Source organism: Ochotona princeps, chromosome 23 (genome assembly GCF_030435755.1).
Source record: "Ochotona princeps isolate mOchPri1 chromosome 23, mOchPri1.hap1, whole genome shotgun sequence".
NCBI classification, from domain to species: domain Eukaryota; kingdom Metazoa; phylum Chordata; class Mammalia; order Lagomorpha; family Ochotonidae; genus Ochotona; species Ochotona princeps.
Window position 1 is genome coordinate 37310462 of NC_080854.1, and position 20902 is coordinate 37331363.

At 52.8% G+C, this 20902-nt stretch overlaps 1 protein-coding gene across 1 annotated transcript in view; it reads right to left on the bottom strand.

The window, feature by feature from the left end:
- ICE1 (interactor of little elongation complex ELL subunit 1) overlaps positions 1–19881 on the bottom strand; it is a 46274-nt gene extending 26393 nt beyond the window's left edge. The window contains exons 1-7 of the mRNA XM_058680097.1: positions 19641–19881; positions 8812–8870; positions 7968–7996; positions 6478–6502; positions 5337–5448; positions 3666–3742; positions 2816–2853 (exon numbers count right to left, since the gene is read on the bottom strand). Coding sequence (XP_058536080.1) covers positions 2816–2853; positions 3666–3742; positions 5337–5448; positions 6478–6502; positions 7968–7996; positions 8812–8870; positions 19641–19724 — 424 coding nt within the window. The 5' untranslated portion in view covers positions 19725–19881. The remainder of the gene's footprint in view (positions 1–2815; positions 2854–3665; positions 3743–5336; positions 5449–6477; positions 6503–7967; positions 7997–8811; positions 8871–19640) is intronic.
- Between the last annotated feature and the right edge of the window lie 1021 nt (positions 19882–20902).

Genomic DNA, 20902 nt, shown 5'->3' on the forward strand with positions numbered 1-20902 from the left:
ATTTTGCTGCACAACAGAAAGACGCTACTATTCTTCCATCCCAATAACAGCAGCAACCTTCAACTCTGGCCAATCTTTTCAACAAGCACCTGCAGAAAATGGCTACTGTGTCCTGGAAGTCCCTTCAACAGGTAATCGATTCTAAACTCACACTAACCTGACAGAACCTGAGGACCTTTCAGGTATCTTTTCAGCTCTCTGCAGCTTCTGGAAATTCTTTAATACAGGCTTTAGTTCTAGACCACTTACTCCTGCGAGTCTGGTCACTGCTGACTCTCCGTGAGACGCACTTCTGTGCTGCCAAGGACGCCGGTGGAGCCAGGTCCGTCACACGGCGGCCGGGACGTCACCTACCCAGCGCTCCGCTTCCCATCCAGCTCCCTGCTAATGCACCTCTGAAGGACGCAGGGGCTGCAGGCGCATGGCCTCGTCACCCACATAGGGGACCCCACACGGAGTCCCTGGCATCTGCATTTGGCTTGCCCAACCCCAGCCACTCTGGTCACTTGCAGAGACCACGCACTGCTCACTCTCTGTCTTTTCCAACCTCCAACCCAATGCTCTGCTTCACAATACAATGCACATATCAATCCCACCAAATACACAGAACTCCTCTAATGAGCTTGAGATGTCTCTTCTTGGTAATCATTTTTTTAAAAGATTTATTTATTTTATTGGAAAGTCGGATATACAGAGAGGAGAAGAGACAGAGGAAGATCTTCCATTTGTTGATCCACTCCCCAAGCAGCCTCAATGGCTGGAGCTGAGCCGATCTGAAGCCAGGAGCCAGGAGCCTCTTTTGGGTTTCCTACATGGGTGCAGGGTCCCAAGGCTTTGGGGCATCCTTGACTGCTTTCCCAGGCCACAAGCAGGGAACTGGATGGGAAGCGGGGCTGCAGAGACTAGAACCAGTGTCCTTATGGGATCCCGGTCAGTGCAAGGCGAGGACTTTAGACACTAGGCTACTGTGCCAGGCCCAGTAATTTTTTTTTTTTTTACGCCATTTCACTTACTGGGGGAAATGTTTTTGTTACAAGAAAAAGAAAGGCTACCTCTCACTTTGCAAACACTATTGTAAATATTGCATAAACGCACAAACATACAGGCTTCCAAAAACATTTCCTCGGTGATTACCTTCACATACCAGCACGAGAAGACAGTACTTACAAAGAACATAGTAATGTACTTCCTGCATGCAGTCAACAAAGCAGAAAAAAATGTTTCCTGCGTATTTAGTTTAAGTAAAAAGATGCAGCTCAGTCTAGACAAATCAGTAACTAGAAACAGGCTGAGCGACCACTATTTGGCTGAGTCCCTGAGGCAATTCCAAGGACATTTTTAGTTCACATTTGAAATGAACACTCAGCATCCGGGAAGGGGTGTACTGTGAATATAGAGGCCGGAAACCCACAGCGGTCAAGATGGTCAGTGGGGGGCCCAGGACAATGGTTCAACTGGCTGCGTCTCCTCTTGCAAGTGCTGGGATCCCACAGGCGTTAGTTTGTGTCCCTGCAGCCCCACTTCCCATCCAGCGCCCTGCTCGTGGCCTGGGAAAGCAGTCGAGGACGGCCCAAAGCCTTGGGACCCTGCACCCACGTGGCAGACCCGGAGGAGGATACCAGCTCCTGGATGTAGACCGGCTTAGATCTAGCCAGTGCAGCTATTTGGGGAATAAACCAATGGATGGAAGACCGTTCTCTCTGTCTCTCTTCCTCTCTGTATATCTGGCTTTCCAATAAAGAGCAATACATCTATAAACAAAACAAAGGAGCCAGTCACGGGAAAGAAAGCAGCTGTGTGCAAGGCCCCTCCCCTCCCTGCCGCCACGCCCACCTCCTAGCTGCAGAATCGGGAGAAAAGGCCGAAGCTGACATGCCAAGTTCCACTGTGGCTCCCTTGGGAAAGGGCTGTCAGCGGACACGGGTGAGAGGCTAGGTCGCCGGACAAGCCCCAGTGAAGGGAATTCCACAAAAATCAATCGATAAGTGCACTCAACTGTGCCAATACATCATGTTCTTTATACTAGAAGTAATAATCTTCTATCCCATTAGGAAGAAAAAAATGAAGTGAGAAAGCTCCATGGGATTCAATTCCCAAAACTTAACCAGGTCATTAACAGCTATTTTTAATGTGTTAAAGTAAGAACGGCTCTGATTCCGAGCACACTATGACGTCAGCGGTATGCCATAGCTGCTCTGCACAACCCTGCCTGGTATCTGAGACACGCACACCATGCGCGACCCACACTTCTTCCTAACACGTCCCTTGCCATAGTCATCCGGGGAGGTACCACTGAAAACCATGACCGGGGCAGCACTTTGATAACAAACCCACGCGGGAGAGCCGCATCCCACACCAGGCTGTCTGAGTCCCAGCCACAGCTGCCCTCCACACTCGGCCATGTGCGTACAGTCCGCTTGCCACAGCAAGGCCCGAGCGGCGTCCAGGCTCCTGGCTTCAGCCTGTGGAGCGAACGAGCCAATCAAAGGCCTCTCTCTCTTCTGAGTATAATCCCAAGAATGGTTTCCAAGCTCTGGAGCAGGGCCGTGGGTTCAGCGGGCAGCCTGGAGACACTGCACTCCATGGCACGCCCAATGCCAACTTGCCGCTAATGCACACCTTGCGAGGTGGCCCATGCGGTGCCTGCTGCCATGCCCGTGGAGGACCTGACGTGAATTCTCAGCTCGAGCTTCTGCCTGGCCCATCCTGACCCCTTTGGCATTCCGGGGAGTAATGAACAAGAGGAGGAGAAGCTGTTTCTCTGTCCACCTCTCAAGTAAAACCAAATAACAACAGAGCATCCAGAGTCAGTTACCTTCGAGCTTCTTCACCTTAGCTTCTAGTTTCTTCTTCCTAGTAACAAAGGACATAAATTAAATGGTGAGGGCAGTGTGGCAGGACTAAGCACTATATCCTAGCTATGAGACAGACACATGCATATATATGAGTGTATGCGGTTTGTACAGCACACATTTCTGGTCACAGTCTCACAACAACTGGGTTATCAGCAACTGCTCTAGGGAAGAATAAATTTCATAAACAACAGTGACTGTGTCATGTTGAACACTGAAAGGCTTAACAACCAGCTGCACTTCCTCTTTGAAGCCCACACCGCCAACCTACCCCAGCTACGTCGGGAGCACCTCTGAGGCCCGGCCTGATGGTACCCACGCAGAGGCCACTCAGGGTCGGCGTGACTCCTGAGGGACACACGGGCGCAGGGGCTGCACACCGAGTTCGCCCCTCCAAGGCATGGCCACCGGCTCCCCTGCACCGACCAAGCATGCCCAGGGACAACTCTGTGCTTGCTCTGTTTAGAACAGGAACAGTCACAAATCTCCAAAACACATCAAGAGGATGCTTCTGAGTGGCCTTTCCTGTTAATGGTAATGAGGGACCCATTCCACAGGTTTTCAGGAAAGTCCTGGTATAACATAGGAATGAGTAAACACACTATAGACATGCATGCATGTGTCAAGTTCATTCTTCACGCAGCTCTTTAACCCACAGAAGCCTTCAGAGTAGGCCTTCTTCCATTTTACAGACACAGAGCGGAGAGCCTAGCTGAGGCTCACACAGCCAGCTGACCATAACCCAGGAGCCCCGAGAGCAAGCAGCGGCGCTCCCCAGGACGCCTGCCATGCAGCCACGGGGCACGCACTCACTGAGCGTCACTCCGAAGGCACTCCTCCTTCACACGCGTGTACTCCTGCTGGGTATCCTGATACAGCTTGAGAGAACTCTAGAAGCAAGAACACACAGGGAGTGTCAGCTGAACACCGCCGCCCTGTCCACTGTCAGCCTTATCATCACCCTTTAAACATGTGATTAACCGAATGCAGGAAATCAAGGCACACTTCATAAGCATTTCTGATTAACAATTCTCAGTAAGTGTAACATGATTAACAACATAAACCAAGCAAAAACTAAAATCTGAAACAATATACTAATCTCAAGATAATGCCAGACCTTCACCATATTTGAATTTGAGTAGCTACTGTCTCTGTCAATTAACAGTGCACATACCTAGAGAAATCCTGAACTAAACAAATGTCATTTATATTATTGTGGGAAAATGCCAAAAGACCACACCTCATTTTCCTTCACAGTAACTCAGAGAACAGTGCACACGGACCGCGGTCCTGACACGCACCGTCGGGGCAGACACGGCAATGAGGACTACGTCACAGCACAGCCTGCGGGGCCTCGCTCCTGAATCTTTACTGTCCCCTTTTTTACAAATGAGGAGTCTGAGAAACAGTTTGGCAAAGTCGCAGTGACAAAGTGGCTCATGAGGGTACACCTGCAGGTCTGTCTCCAATGTTCCGGTTCTTTCGGGCAAGGCTGAGGAGATTATGCAGTCAGGGCTAGACACAGCCAAACGCTGTGATTTTCAGCTTAGTTTGTACTCCGTAGTGAAATATATCGGTCATTTCCACATATAAGGAAATCCACAAGCAATGCTGAGACACATAAGACAGCAGACCACGTCCGGGCAGTCCTGGCAGCACAGCAGGGAGACCTGGAGGCAGCCATGTTGTCAAAAAGCAGAGGGGGAGACGCTGGGTGCCCACAACGGTCCCACGGACTGCAGGGACTTCCGCGCGTGAGAATCATGGCTTCCCCACTAAGATTTCTGTAAAGAGTAAATGTATGCATTTCTCAAAGAACGGTTTTACTGCAATTTGCGCCTGCAAAGGAGAACTCCTCCAGGGAGAGTCCCAGGTGGCCCCTTCTCTCAATCCTGTCTCAGTGCGGTCACGTCAGGAAATACGACCTGTGACCTCCCTGTTTCCTGACCCAGCCTGAGACACCTCCTCGACAGGCTTGGCTCTGGGTGCCTCCCAGGGACAACGGGCACACAGAGCAGCACTGTCAGCACCTCTCCAGATCGAAGCAAGGAGGGCGCCAGGGCTCCGGCTCCAGCACGCCAGTGCTGCTCCACACAGCACTGCTAAGCACATCCCAGCGGAACAGAGCAGGGCCGAAGCTTCTAACCTCTGCGCTGGCCAGGCCACGCCCAGGGACACGGGAGAAGTCGAGTTCTTTCCCTCCTCTTTCACACCAATAGTTCCCCTAGTTTTAAACTTGGATTTTAACATCGAAACACACACACACACAACCAGAAAAACAAAACACACAAAAGTACAAAAGGCATTTAATGCAAGACAGCTAAAACTAGACAACCACACAGACATTGGCTTGCAGCAGGCACTAGGGCAGGCCGTTCAGGGCGCGCGAGCAGCCGCGCAGGCGCAGCTCCCGCCCGCATCTCTGCCCTGGAGCACACAGCCAGCCCTCCCGTCCTGAGCGGGCGCTGCAGTGAGTTCACGCACCTTCTTCTCCTCCAGCTCTGCCTTCAGGGAGCCCAGTTCTTCCTGACACTTCTGCAGAGGAGAGATCTTCTGAAGCATCTGCTCCACCCGGTGATGCAGCGTACTGTTTTCTCTAGAAGCGGACAAGGCGTACACAGCGTGACACACGGAATCCGGAAGCCCATGCGCTGAGACCTTCCGGACTCACTCCCCCATTTCTAAGGCATAAGCCTGTTTGTAACAAAAGCAACCAAGATCCAACCTGAAAACCACGTCCAGCAGATCCTCAACCTGCTGGGGCACAGAGGGCACAGCTGGACAGCGTGGCTTCTGGAACTGTAAATCCCTCCCTGTCACAATCCTCAACCTGCTGGGGCACAGAGGGCAACAGCTGGACAGCGTGGCTTCCGGAACTGTAAACCCCTCCCTGTCACAATCCTCCCACCTTCCTGCAGGTGATCAATGTAACCAGAGCATGACGCACTGCTAACCTTCTAAGTGAGCCTACTCCGAACTGTTTGAAACAACACGAGGCAGGGACCAGCACGGTGGCTCTATTGGCTAATCCTCCGCCTGCAAGCGTCAGCATCTGATATGGGAGCCAGTTTGTGTCCCGGCTGCTCTACTTTCGATCCAACTCCCTGCTGTAGCCCGCAAGAACACGGGAGGATGGTCCAAAGTGCTGGGACCATGCACCTGCGTGGGAGACCCAGAAGCTCTTGACTGTGGATTGGCTCAGCTCCCACCACTGCAGCCATCTGGGGACTGAACCAGGGCACAGAAGATCTTCCTATCTCTCCTTCTCTCTGTAAATCTGCCTTTTCAATAAAAATAAATAAATAAATAAATAAATAAATAAAGGACTATTCAGTTAAAAAAATAACATGGGATAAACAACTACATCAACACGCTGACACTAACAAGAAAGGAATTCCTCTTGGTAACAGTGTCATCAGTAAACAGCTAAGAAGCAAAGCCACACTGGTCACTGAAGACACGAGCCTCAAACCTGAACAATCTAACGATTAAATAAGTGCAGCTCTTTCATGACTGAGCACAAAGCCACGTTCAGGACTGTGTGGAGTCTGCCCTGATCGACCCCTTTCCCAGACCCACCCTTCCAGCAGAGGTCACAACCCAGGCAATAGCAAAATCGGCTCACCTTCGTGCAAACTGCAGCTGTGACACTTGTTAAAGATTCTTCCGTCAGCTCAAGATAAAACTCACTCTACAATGTAATCATTTTGCTTAACAGACCGCAGGCAAAATCACGCGTCTAGAAGACAATACCCGAGGTTCTAGCTATCCCAGGAGACTGTCGGGACTGAGTTACTGGCACACTGTTAACGTTTCAGAACAGCCCCACTCTGCTTGGAAGCCCCGAGCACCGCAGGCCCGGGGAGCCACCCAGCAGACGGCAAGCTGCCTCTCAAAGACAGGCCGTAAGCAAATCAAATGAGCAAACTCAGTAACAGTAGTTGAACCTGAAGCTGTATATTATACTACAGACTCAACCTGTGGAATTCAAGAGTAACATTCTATTCTCTTGAAAAAATTACTGATAATTTTTATTGAAATTTTCTATGGCCAATTTGCAAAAACAACTTCAGTGCCAGCTCACCTGCCATAATTACTTCAAAAAGTTTATGGCAGCTCTCTGACGTAACATGATCAGCACTTAGCTATCTAAAGGTAGCTGTTCCTAAAGCACTTTAATATACACTAAATGCTTAGTGCACTACAATAATATGCATTTATAGTTCAAAGAACTGACAGTTCCACTTGAGGTTTAACAGCCCATCCGGGGCGTACACATTCAGATGTTCAAAGAACTGACAGTTCCACTTGAGGTTTAACAGCCCATCCGGGGCGTACACATTCAGATGTTCAAACTCAATCTCACTAACACTGTTTCCATTTGTTGTTCTCATTCCAGGAATTTAGAATGACGCACTGACACACCACTCAGGGACCACGCGTGACGGGGGTGCACCGGCAACAGGACCGCACAGCCCGCACACGAAGCCGAGCTCCCACAGACGGAACACGGACCGCATGCGGAGGAGCGGCTTTTCATTTCCAAGAGGAAGAACTCAAGTAAGGAGAGCATGATCACTGTACCTTTTTCCCTCGGTGAAAAACACCTAACCAGACACAAACTCCCAGGTTTACTGAATGAAAGGCAACTAGATGCCCAAGAACGGGGAATATGGAGCTATTCTTTCTCTGTACTGTTGTGGACATACATGTCATTTTTTTACAAATCAAAAAGAATTTAAGTCAATTTCCCAACACTGTAAATGCTCTCCTGGTACAGCTACAGCAGAGAAAAGCTAACATTCAGACAGCATCACCAGTTACAGAGAGCCTTAAGCGCAAGGGACACACATCCCACAATGGGAAAAGTCCACCTCGGAGGCAAGCTGAAGAAATTCGTGTCCCAGATCAAAATCCGAGCTGCCCGATGGCCTCATCTTCCCGCTGCCTTTGCCAACACTAGCGGTGCTGGCTATTTCTTCTTGTGCTATTGAGCTGTGCTCCAAAAGATGGCCTTCCAAAAGATGACTACAAACAATTCTCACATTTCCTCAGGGGTTACATCAATTTCAGACCAAAATTCAAAAGCAAAAGCAAGAAAAAGGATATCATCACATTTCTTCTGATATTCCGTTAACAGATTACTATAATAAAGGAAAGATTAATGAGGTTACTTTCTTATCCAGAACACATACTTTGATAAATCCATGTTTCAGGTCCTGCAGAGCGGCCGCCCTCCCCCGGTTCCCTGAAATGAACGTTTGCCAAGCCGACACAAGCTCCCTGACCCTCCCCCAGCACTCACCACGGCCTTTTTATAGCCCTTTCTGAGTAACACCCTGCAGGGTCACAACACTACTGCAGAAATTTTAAAATAGGAAATCCAGCTTAATTCCATAGAAATACTATGAAATGCTATAAAATATCAAATACTGTGAGGACATTTCAGGTCCGGTCCCAAACTAAGGGTTTAAATGCAGAAAAATAGTTTCTAAAAAATTCCAACTTCGCAAAAAACTTTCTAGTAATGCACAAGATTTATCCCAAAGATCTGTGCGCCACCACCACCAAGAGGTTCAAGCTGCTGCCAGTTTATTACACTCAGCACCTGACCCCAACAGGCATCCAGGGGACAAACTCCAGCTTCCCCTCGGCCCCCGGCTGACACAGGCTCCCCCCTCGGCCCACGGCCCCTGGCTGACACAGGCTCCCCCTCGGCCCACGGCCGACACGGGCTCCCCCTCGGCCCATGCCCACGGCCAACACAGGCTCCCCCCTCAGCCCACGGCCTACACAGGCTCTCCCTTGGCCCATCGCCGACACAGGCTCTCCCTCGGCCCATCGCCGACACAGGCTCCCCCTCGGCCCCGGCTGACACAGGCTCCCCCTCGGCCCATGCCCACGGCTGACACAGGCTCCAGGCCGGGTAGTTATGCCAAACACATGCACGTGTACTTACTCCGTATTGATGATTTTCTGTTTCAAGGTAATTAATGCATCAACATACTCATTCAAGTTCTGAAAGAAAAAAAAGCTACAATCAGCTATTTTTTTACCACATGTAATTAACTTCAATAAACTCTTATTTATACTGCACGTAAACACATGTGTCTTGGTTCCAGCCCATGCTACCCACGTCTGACGCTCCGCGACCAACAATCCTTTGCCAGTAAGGCAGCTGAAGCTACTTCACACGCAGCCAGTAAGAATAAACTACTGAATTTCACCAATTACTATCCTCAACCTTCACACTGTCATTTCTGAAAGGGTATACGGCATCTCAGAAGACAAACATAACAGTTACACAAAATGCCAGCGAAATAACTAAAACAATCGCTGCAGGAGACAAACAGGAATGGTGAAACGAGGCCAACACTGAAATGAAAACCAACACGCCAGGTCCAGGATCTGTTACGTCACAGGGACCCACCACCAATCGCACCGAGCACCATGGGCTGTGTTTAATACCCCGACGACTCACACACTGATGTTCTGCTGTGTTTTTCAGGTTTGTTAACGCATTTGCAACGGTTACAGGGAGAGGGAGGTGGGGAGAGGAGGAGGCAGGGAGGCGAGGGAGATGACCCGGATCCTCAGAGCACTTCTTCCAGGTCCCCCAGGAGACCAGCAGGTGTCCAGGCACTTGGGCCATCTTCCGCTGCTTTTCCCAGGCCATCAAGAGGGAGCTGGACCAGAAGGGGGCAGCCGGGACGTGAGCCACCCACGCGGGCCGCCAGCAGCGCGTGGCCTACCAGCCTGTCAGTACTGCACCCCGCTTGCTTTCCTACAACGGCTTCCTGTTTTTTCAGCATCTCCTTTTTCATCAGCAGACGCTTCAGAAACAACACAACTGGACACAGCACCGCAGTAGCCTTTCCCAGGCAGTACAATCATTTCATACTCACTGATCTTCTCAAGACTCTTTCCTAGGTAAATCAATTAATTTTGACAGTTACAGTAATCAGTCTTTATCATAATCCACACTTGCTCTGCACTTATTACAATGTCTACAAAGACAAAAAGCTACATATTAAAATGCATGTATACAAAGCAAAAAATGCAAGTTCTCTTATAATCCTACCAGCAATCAAAAATGGTTACTCCTAAAATTCCGGGGACCTTTCAGCACTGTTACAGTCATGTACATGAGCCCGGATGTACCGGATGTACCGTCTGCTCTGGAAGGGCACTGTGGCCGTGTCAGCCCTCAGCAGCAGGCCCAGACTGTCCGGCCCAGCCCACACAGCGCTGCCGCCGCGTGTCAGGCCACACGAGCTGAGCTAAGCAGGCCTTCCCCCGCGACAACCGTGATCTCCAACAAGCTCTGGCAGCCTTCAGGACAAGGGTGGCTAAGCGCTCCTGACCACTTCTGGTGCTTCACCTTCTCACCAGCTTGCTGCTTGTGGACAGGGTCACACTTCTGAACAGAATACTTGGGAAGTAGTGACGTCGTATGACGCTCATCATTACAATGGCACACAGACATCTTAGACATGCATGCCACCACGGTTTCATGGCACGCAAGGAGGACAGAATTCAAGGCCGGCTCTATATGCTGTTCTTGCTCTCTGATGCCTGTTGTGTAAACCTATACCTTTAGTTCTTCTGGAACTTATTCTCAGGTATAGTATGATGCAGCCTGGTTGTGATAAATGACTGGTTGGAGCAGCAGTGTATGGAATTTCCAAACTTAAAACCAATCTTGTGCTTTGCTGCAGTCAGTTCTGCATAGACCACAGTGTAAACAAAGCTTTAACGCTACTAAGCAAAATACAGGACATCTCTTAATAACTTCAAGGCAGAAATTGTACACCAGTGCATGAATGTACGGACACACACCTGGCATCAAAATGTAAAATTTTTAACAGTAAAAGATATGAGTCTTGGAGCTACCATGTATAAAATACAGGAGATAATAAATTCCTAACATACAAACAACTTAATGAGTAAATTATTAAAAGGCAAATTTACAATCAGAGGAAAGTAGTAAAGGAGTACAGTATATCAACGGAAGAATCCAGAATGGACATTAAAGATTAAAAACAGACCACATTTTGGCATCAGAAAAACGTAAAGACTAAATGCATTTTTCATCCACTACACTGGAATAAAAGTACCTGAAAGGATGAAAAGAAAACCGAATTCATGTGACAGGTGGCAGAGTTTGGCACTGTGTGTGTGCGCATGGAGCAAACGTGACAGTTTGTTCCCCACACTCCTGGTCAGACTGCTGCGACCACCAGCAGGTGCCGTCTCCACACCCTCACTGCTTCATCTCACACGTGTTCCGGAATCTTAACTTCTGTCCATTGATTATGGTAACCTCCCTGGTTCAACAAGTTTACTTACGGACATGGGTACCTAAGGCCTAAAAAAAACCCGACAAAGTCCAGCAATGTTAAGTAATTCATCTGTGGATTACCTGGTCTATGTCAGTAACTCTAACACCCACTGGTAACCCGTGGATTACCTGGTCTATGTCAGTAACTCTAACACCCACTGGAAACCTGTGGATTACCTGGTCTATGTCAGTAACTCTAATACCCACTGGTAACCGTGGATTACCTGGTCTATGTCAGTAACTCTAACACCCACTGGAAACAATTTCATTTTATACTCCCTTTGCTCACCTGCCCTCTTCGCCCTGTACTAAGACCCCAGCATAACCGTAAACAGCCCGAGTGACAACAGGTGTATTTGTCTTCAAGCAGAATTAAGTTTGTCTGCTCCAGGTTTTTGATTGAGATTTACAATCTGCTAAAACATTTTATCATGTATAAGTATTAAACAAATTTATGCCTCTATGTAGTTTAAACCTGTACTTTGCTCCTTTTATAATTAATTATAGTGGATGGGGCTCGGCGGCGTGGCCTAGTGGCTAAAGTCCTCGCCTTGATCCCATATGGCCGCTGGTTCTAATCCCGGCAGCTCCACTTCCTCTCTATCTCTCCTCCTCTCAGTATATCTGACTTTGTAATAAAAATAAAATAAATCTTTAAAAACAAAATTATAGTGGATGTCAGTATTTGCTGTTTTAAAAAGATGTATTTATTGGGAAGGCAGAGCAACAGAGAGAGAGAAAAAAAGAGAAAGAGAGAGAGAGAGATCCCACCTGCTAGTTTATTCCCCAGATAGCACCAACAACCAGATCTGGGTTGGTCAGGCCAAAAGCAGCATCCAGGAGCCCCAACCTGGCCTCCCATACGCACGCCGGGGGCCCAAGCCCTTGGGTTATCAACTGCCACTTTCCCCAGCAGGAAGCCGAATCAGAAACAAAGCACTCACATACGGGATGCTGTATCATAGCAAGTCCGACAAGAGGTTTCTAATGCAGAAACACAGGCGTGTCTTAACTGCTCAGACGCACTGATGGGTTACTTCCACTATCCTGCTAGGCTTCTTCCTCTTATCTAGATTCGTAACAGACATGTTTATACTTCTGTGGCACTACTTCCAATATTCTTCCCGCCATTAAACATGGTTCATAAGATGGGATATCTTCTTCAATGAACAGTAGAGGAAGAGGTAAAACATGAACACCTCTCGGGCATGGGGATCTTTGCTAGTCTGTTACAGGTTAACTCTCACCCCTCCAAGACAGGCCAAACACCAAATCCAGGACTCTGAATGACGTGGCTGGAAACAGGGTTTTGGAGGGCCAGGCACGTGGGGCAGAAGTTCCACGGTATCTCCCAGGATGCTCTGTCACACTGCAGCCCTGGGTTCCCGTTGTTTCACGGTATCTCCTAGGATGCTCTGTCCCACACTGCAGCCCTGGGTTCCCGTTCCACGGTATCTCCCAGGATGCTCTGTCACACTGCAGCCCTGGGTTCCCGTTGTTTCACGGTATCTCCCAGGATGCTCTGTCCCACACTGCAGCCCTGGGTTCCCGTTCCACGGTATCTCCTAGGATGCTCTGTCACACTGCAGCCCTGGGTTCCCGTTCCACGGTATCTCCCAGGATGTTCTGTCACACTGCAGCCCTGGGTTCCCGTTCCACGGTATCTCCTAGGATGCTCTGTCCCACGCTGCAGCCCTGGGTTCCCGTTCCACAGTATCTCCTAGGATGCTCTGTCCCACGCTGCAGCCCTGGGTTCCCGTTGTTCCACGGTATCTCCCAGGATGTTCTGTCACACTGCAGCCCTGGGTTCCCGTTGTTCCACGGTATCTCCCAGGATGTTCTGTCCCACTGCAGCCCTGGGTTCCTGTTCCACGGTATCTCCCAGGATGCTCGGTCCCACACTGCAGCCCTGGGTTCCTGTTCCACGGTATCTCCTAGGATGCTCTGTCACACTGCAGCCCTGGGTTCCTGTTCCACGGTATCTCCTAGGATGCTCTGTCACACTGCAGCCCTGGGTTCCCGTTCCACGGTATCTCCCAGGATGCTCTGTCCCACACTGCAGCCCTGGGTTCCTGTTCCACGGTATCTCCTAGGATGCTCTGTCACACTGCAGCCCTGGGTTCCTGTTCCACGGTATCTCCTAGGATGCTCTGTCACACTGCAGCCCTGGGTTCCCGTTCCACGGTATCTCCCAGGATGCTCTGTCCCACACTGCAGCCCTGGGTTCCTGTTCCACGGTATCTCCTAGGATGCTCTGTCACACTGCAGCCCTGGGTTCCTGTTCCACGGTATCTCCTAGGATGCTCTGTCACACTGCAGCCCTGGGTTCCCGTTGTTCCACGGTATCTCCCAGGATGCTCTGTCCCACTGCAGCCCTGGGTTCCCGTTCCACGGTATCTCCCAGGATGCTCTGTCCCACTGCAGCCCTGGGTTCCCGTTCCAGTTTCCTGCTGGCATACTCCGGGAAGCAGCTGTTGAGTGCACATGCGCCTGAGTGCCGGCTGCCCAAGCTGGAGAGCTCGCCTGAGCTTTTGGCTCTGGCTCTGGCTTTGGCTTAGCCTGGCCTTGACTGCTACAAACAGTGGGAGAGTGAACCAAGGGGAAGGGGGGATTTTCCATGTCTGTTTCTTCTTTCTCTTCAAAACAAATTTTAAAAACAAGCAGGTCCTTGCAAGTCTGATTAGGTTCAAATGAGGCTGTCCTGGGTTCCGCTAGATCCACAGCCGTGGTATCTGGGCCGAAAGATGGAGGTATGCCTGCGCTTTTATGCACGCCTCAAGCCAGCTGAAGCACAATCCAAGGAATTTCCTTCAAAAGGGCAAAATCCTTAATGATGAGGACAAGATAAAAGTCAACTGGAAATGAGATTCAAGTACAGATTTAAAACTCAAAAACAACCAGCAACAGTGAAAATCAAGAACAAACTGCAAACCCCCCAGCAGCTGTGAGGCAGGGCGAGTGTGGTGGGCAGCACTCAGCCATGGAGGGCACTGCCCACCTCCAGCTCCCCGCCAGCCTCGGGGAGAGCATCCCCTGCCTGCCCACGGAGGGCTGGGCTTGCCTCTGATCAATCGCGGCAGGGCTGCTCAACCAACTGCCAGGGGATGAGTAAACAGAAACATCGCACATTCCGGTCACCTGCTTCTCTGCATTAACTCTCAAAGACAGCACGCCTGAATGGAGACGCACCTTCTCTGAGACAGGCGTCCAGGGGCACCAGCTGGAGTTCGGCTGCTCCACTTCCAGTGTGGCTCCACGCTAAGGCACATGGGAGGCAGCAGGAGCTGGCCTGGGCGTGTGGGCTCCACACTCACATGGGAGAACAGAAGGACTCCAGCCTCTGCACCGGCCCCGCTCCAGCTGCTACAGCCGTTTGGGGAGTGAACCAACCCATGGAAGCCCTCTCTGTTTCTCCCTCCCTCTCTCTCTTTGTAACTGCCTTCCAAATATTTTTTTTCCTTAAATGACTTCAGTTTAGAAAAACCATTCCAGAAAGTAAAGCAAAACAAACAAAAGAAGCAACTTGTGTTAGAGCAACAGGCAGAGCTCCAGAGAAAGGGACAGCTAAGAAATCCTGATTTTCAAGAAACAATCCCACAGCTGAATACAGAAGAGCCCAAACTGAAAGCAGGCATCACACCACTCAAATAAAATTCAGACCACGAAATATCAGCAAACAGTTTCAAGACATTATAGTCAGGCAAGGCTACTGAAAGAACCCCATGAGAAAAACCCAATGAAACAAGTCCAAAACGGACCATCTGGGATTAGACGCTGCAGACCAAAAGCAATGCTGAGAACCCCACCCGACCAGACAAGCTCTGCATACCACAAAGGCAATGAACTCCAAGGCGAACTTTGGCAACACTAGTCAGGCATAGTTGCTGAAAGAACCAGAGAAAGTGCATACCAAGAATCTGGACTCAGAAACACTGCAGACCAACACGAGCTGGGAACTCGGCCCCCAGGAAGCAAGCTCCGCACACCCCGAAGGCAAGTGAACGCCAAGGCAAGTGCACAACAGATACTTTCAGAACAGCACAATCTCCAGTCGGACCTCCCATCCCAGGGAGGTTTCAAGGGAAGGACTGTTTTCTGCCAGAGAGCAGCACAAACAGGGGAGAGACGCAGGACAGCAGCTGGCCGGCCCCCAAGAGACCAGCAGCGGGGAAGAGGGTGCTCCAGGGTGCTTAGGCGGAACTGGCAGAGAATTCCAAGAGAACGTATTTGGTTTGCTTAGGCATTTAAATGGCATTGTAAGTAGAACCAATTCCGCCTTTTTCTTTATTCTCAACCAAGTCCTCCGTTACCCTAACCTTGCCCTCCTGCCTCCAGGTGCTGCTCTGTCAAGTCCTGTGCCACAGACAGCACGCAAGCTGCTGCCCTAAGACCCACACATCTGGGTTCCAATTCCTGAGCCACAACTGCTGGCGGAGTGATCTTGGGCAAATTCCACCAACCTTCCCTGGCCTCCACACTACTTGGGCAGACAGGGAACCGAGGCACACAGGAAGCTAATGGCTGCACGGTGTTGGGGGTCCCTAGGGTGAGCAGGCAAGTGTTCGACCCAGGCCCTGGCACGCAGTAAGCACTCACTGCCATTTTCAGGGTGCAATGTTCACCTAGGGCTGCAGGAGCAGCTACTAACTAGGGGAAGCGGGAACCACACAGTGAAAGACAAGGCAGCAAGGCACAGGGCAGCTCAGCTCTGAGCAGAAGTGCTGCGGCTGGACCACACCGAGCAGGTGCAAAGGCCACGCAACATTCACCCTAACGCAGGACGAGCCCAAAGCTGTGAAAGCTGGGCAGGGTGTGCGTGGGCAGAGGGCACGCTGGGTCTTTCTGGGCGCCGTACTTCTCCACACACAGATGTGGCCAGGTCTGCAGGCCGAGCTCAGCTGTGGTTTATCCCAGCACTGCGGCGCTCACCGGGGATCCAGTGCACCTCACCAGACCGCAGGGTCAAATGTGTATCAGAACTCGGAGGGATTTTGGGGGGCTGGCGAGAAGGGAGGGGGTTTAGAATCCTTACACAGGCTCTGCCAGTTGACCACAGACCCCTAATCCACAGATCTGAAATTCCACCTTCAGAAAGTTGAGGGTTTCGGGGTGCAACTGCTCAGCTCTCTCCTATCTTCTAACCACCACTTTTTTTTTTTTTTTTGCCTTTAGGTATTCCCTCGAGACAATACAGTATGGATCCACAACACAAGTCCCACAGACGCCCATTCTCGGACACAGTGGGCCAGGAGCGGGCAGACAGCCTGGCCAGGAGCAAGCCAGGAGGCCCAGGTGCCGAAAGCAGATGCCAAGACAGCAGGGCTGGGGTGAATCGAGCCACGTGGCTGGCTGCGGCCACGCCTCTGCACCTACAGAGGAAATGCCTCAAGGGAGAAAGAAACAAAAACCCTGCTGGTCTTAAGCAGGCACAGACTTGTTTCCTTGCCATTTCCTCAATGGAGTAGTACCGAGGAATAGATCCTATCAGCAATCACCATGACCTCACAGGACTTCAGGGCCAGGAAAGCCGGAGTGCAGTTTGCGCGCACACACTGCATTTGGTACCTGAAGAACATCCCAGAACCAACGCTCCATGGACCTGAAGGGCGACCCAACACCTGTACAGAAAGGAGGAGTTGCCCAACTTGAGTGCTTCACAGGCAGGCTGGGCCAGCACGCCTGCCTCCTAAGGCTGGCCATGGCAGGGCCCGGGGGAGGGGGGGCAGGTCCGAGGGCACACTCCTTAGAAGGCACGGCTTCAAGGCGTGCCCTTAGCTGGCATCTAGGAACAGACTAGGAGGGCTCTGCCCCTCCACTTTCCTGCTTACAGTGGCTGACTGTAACATGGACCATGCAACATGGCTTATGCCGAACACCTGCTCACCCTCACAGAGCCTTCCATGGGGGTGTGTGCTGAACACTGTCCCCGACTTGGGCTCTGGGTCTCCAAAGAGCTCCCAGCTGCACACAGGCTGGCACAACATGTGGGTCAATGCAGCTCAACGTGACTCCTGGGCAGAGACGTCCAGAAACACAAGCTGGCTTCCCGTGGGCTTGGCCCACGTGCCTGCTCCCTCTGCTGAGTCCTGTCTCCTCTCCGGTAACAGGCACACACATCTAAGAGTCTAACCACTACGGCGTCCTGGGAACCTGAGGCACGTCACGGGACACCCTGGGGATCTGAAGGCTTCCCAACAACATAACAAGATGCTTCCAGGCCTTGCCTGAGCGTTCCTGGGAAACGCATGGCTCTCCTATTTAAATTTTACAAACATAAAAGACGAATGAATGAAGCTTAAAGGAAACAGAACGAAGAAATAAAAATGTATCTGACATAACCTTCCACTAGAAAGAAAAAACAACAACAACAAAAAACTATTTGGGGGCCAGTTTAGAAAATCCGAACAGCTCTATGAGCCGGGCAGAGCTGCTGCGCCGCCAGGGAGTGAAGGGCCCGGGCTGGTTACGTCGGAGTTCACACCCGGAGGACAACACTCGGCCACAGGCTCCTAACTCATGAACCGCAGCACAGCAGAGTTCTCTTGGGATTATCCTGGCAGTTTTCCTCTATGTTCAAATTTGCTTCTTGTAAAACGTTTTTTTAATCCCAGTCCTCGGGGCCAGCCTTGGGTACAGCAGTCAAGCCAACACTTGTAATTCAACATTGCATATGGCTTCCGGTTCTCGGCACGCTCCACTTCCACTCCAGCTCCCTGCTAATGGCACAGGAAAAGCAGCAGGAGATGCCCCAGATGCCTGGGCCTGTGCCACTCACAGGAGACCAGGATGAAGGTCCTGGCTTCAGGCTGGCCCAGCACCCGGGAGTGAGCTGTGGATGGAAGACCTCTCTGTAACTAACTTCCACACGGCTCTGGGAAAGGCCAGCCACTACACGCTGATGTAACCTCATCTCCGACACCCCACAGTGCCTACCCCTGGACGCCCTACACTCACACTGCAAATCAAAGCCTACGCGCTCTCTCAGAGACCAGCGGTCTCCTCAGCTGCTGCCCCACCTGCTCTCCTCTGGCACAGTGTGGAAGGAGCAGAATGCCACCTGTCCCCATCCAGCTATGCCCTGGGCACACTCACCCACCAGAGCCAGCCCAGCGGCCTCAGTGTCCCGACAGACCGGCCCCAGGTCCCTCTCCCTGCATGCTTCACCAATCACACGCTTTGTCCCCTCCAAGTCTCCGGCCAGAGTCTTCCCTCTTACTGAACGGCACGTGTACCTTCAGACCTCAGTTCACACAACGCGCACAAGGCATCCTTCCTGTGGCTCCCAGAGCTCCAGGGCCCCCACCGCGACTGCCTTTCCACTCCACAGTCACACCAACCGTGGCAGTCGTACCCTCCTGTTCTTGAGTGCATTCCTAAGCCATGCCTCTCTGCTCCTGTCTGGGGAGGACACTCCAAAACCCCTGGAAATATTCAATTAACAGAGAAGTTTCTTTGGCCATAGTTTCCTTTTGACACACATCTCTCATGAGCTTCTAGAAGACTCCTTGAGGCCCAAAGTACACACCAGCCACAAACACATCACTAGCCAGAAATGTACATTATCTTTGTAGGAATTACAATTTCGTGAGCACGCACTTGCCTAGTAAGAAAAAACTTCTTAGTTAGCGTGTCTGCAGAAAATAGGCTTTAAGTTTCAAACAACAAAGTTCAAACCTGGCAAGAAATCCAGCGTAAACTCCAGTCAGCAAGCCTCAACTGAGGGTGGCCCGACACCGACCCGAACTGGTGGGTGTGTTCCCAACGCTCCCGGGTGCCCCTGCTCCCTGCCACCGCGGAAGCCCTCTGCACACGCTCCCTGCACCCCTCCACCTGCCCAGCCACTCCTTCTCCGCACTGAGCTCTCTGCAAGAGGCGCACTGCAGCCAGGACACCACAGCACATCCCGACGGCCTCCCCGTGTTCTTCCCAGAACGCACAGTCTCCCACGGCCCGAACCCGCACACAGACACCTCACCTGGAGAGGCCAGCCCCATCCTGCGACGCCTAGGCGTCCTCCACGGTGCCTGGCAACACCCGGGGAGCCAGCCACCTCCGGGTGACAAAGCTAAGGAGTTCTGTGGACTCCGGCCTCCCCCAAGCAGGGAGGACCTGCAGCCGTGCAGCCCGCCGCCGGGCACCCGAGCAAGCACAGGCGACCTGCGCATGTTAACTCAGCTGTGGGACCGACGCACCCCAGGCCTGGTCCGTGACATGCGACAGACGCAGGGGAAGGGTCGTGAGGACCCCTTGCTCCGCGGGAGGCCCCGCTCCTCGGCGCACCTGTCACCCTGGACGTGCAGCACTCCCTCCGAGGCGCTCCCCTGAGAAGCAAGCCGGGAGGCGCGCCGCCTCCTCCCAGCGCGAGCCCAGCGAGGAAGAGGAGGGCGAGGGGCTGCGTGCTTCCCCCGGCCCCGGCCCCGCGCCCCGCGCCCCGGCCCGCGCCGCACCTGCTGCAGGGAGGCGCAGCCCTGACACCGCGAGAGCCCAGCCGCCGGCCCGGGCGCCGCCGGGTGGGTCTCGCCGGGCATCATGGTGCCGCCCCCGGGCTCAGGCACCCCCGGCCGCGGGCCTGCCTCGCCCCCGCCGCCCGCCGGGCCGCTCGCCGCCGGGCCCGCGCAGGGCCATCCGTGCACCGAGGTCCCCGCGGAGCTGGCGCTGGGACACCGAGCCGCTCCCCGGCGCGACGCCAGCCAGCCAGGACCCGGCCCCGCCCCGGCCGGCGCGCAGGGCTGGCCGCCGCGCTGCCTGCACACAGCGGGCAGCGGAGCCGCGCGGCGCGGCGCACAGGACGCGCGTCCCGGCAAGGCCAGCCGCCGCGGGGGAGTCCAGCGTGCCGCTCATCCGCCGACAGGGATCCGTCCCTTCTGGCCGGCCTGCTTCACGACAGGCTCTCCCTAGACACCCAAAGTCGCCGCAGAGGCCCGCCCGTGACGTGTTCGGCAGGCGCCTGTCCGAGGGAAGACCCCCGCATCCAGATCGGCGACAAGCTGGAGTGGAGGTGCCTCCTCTCGAGTCCAGGACGGGCAGGGAGGATCTCGGGGAGGGAGACCACATGGAGACGGGACCACGGGGAGGAGGGACCACGGGGAGGGAGGACCACGGGGAGGGAGGACCACGGGGCTCCTGGTGCTGCCTGAGTCCGGCAGGGGATGGAAGACCATGGCTTCTGGTCCAGGATGGGAAAGACGGCTACAGCTCCCGGTCCAGCACGGGCAGGGAGGACCACGGCTCCCAGTGCTGCCTGAGTCAGCAGGGGGAGGAAGACCATGGCTCCCGGCTCGCCGCGTGGCCTCCAGGTCCACGACCTGCACCCGGGGTGGACCGCGTCTGTGGCTGTTGCTCAGTCCGAACAGCGAGTTTCCTTCTGATTGTCCTCCCCTGCCTCGCCTTGCCCGTACATCTGCTGCACAATGGAAGGGTCTGCTGGACCCCTCCAAGCAAAGCAAGCCCGCGCCTCACTGGGGACTACAGAGCCCAAGGAGCGTGAGCAGGAGACCAGGCTGAAGTCTGCAGGCGCACGGGGGCAGGCCTGCCTCTGGGGTGCCTGACAGCCACGCTCTCCCTGGCCACACGGTCTCCCCTGCAACGCAGCGCTGGCGCCGCTCCCTGCCGCCCTCTCCCTCTGGCGCCCTCACTGAAACACCAGTCATAGAACCCTTCCCCAGCCAGCCTGGGTTCCTCCTGTTACCTCTGCAAAGGAGCAATCTTT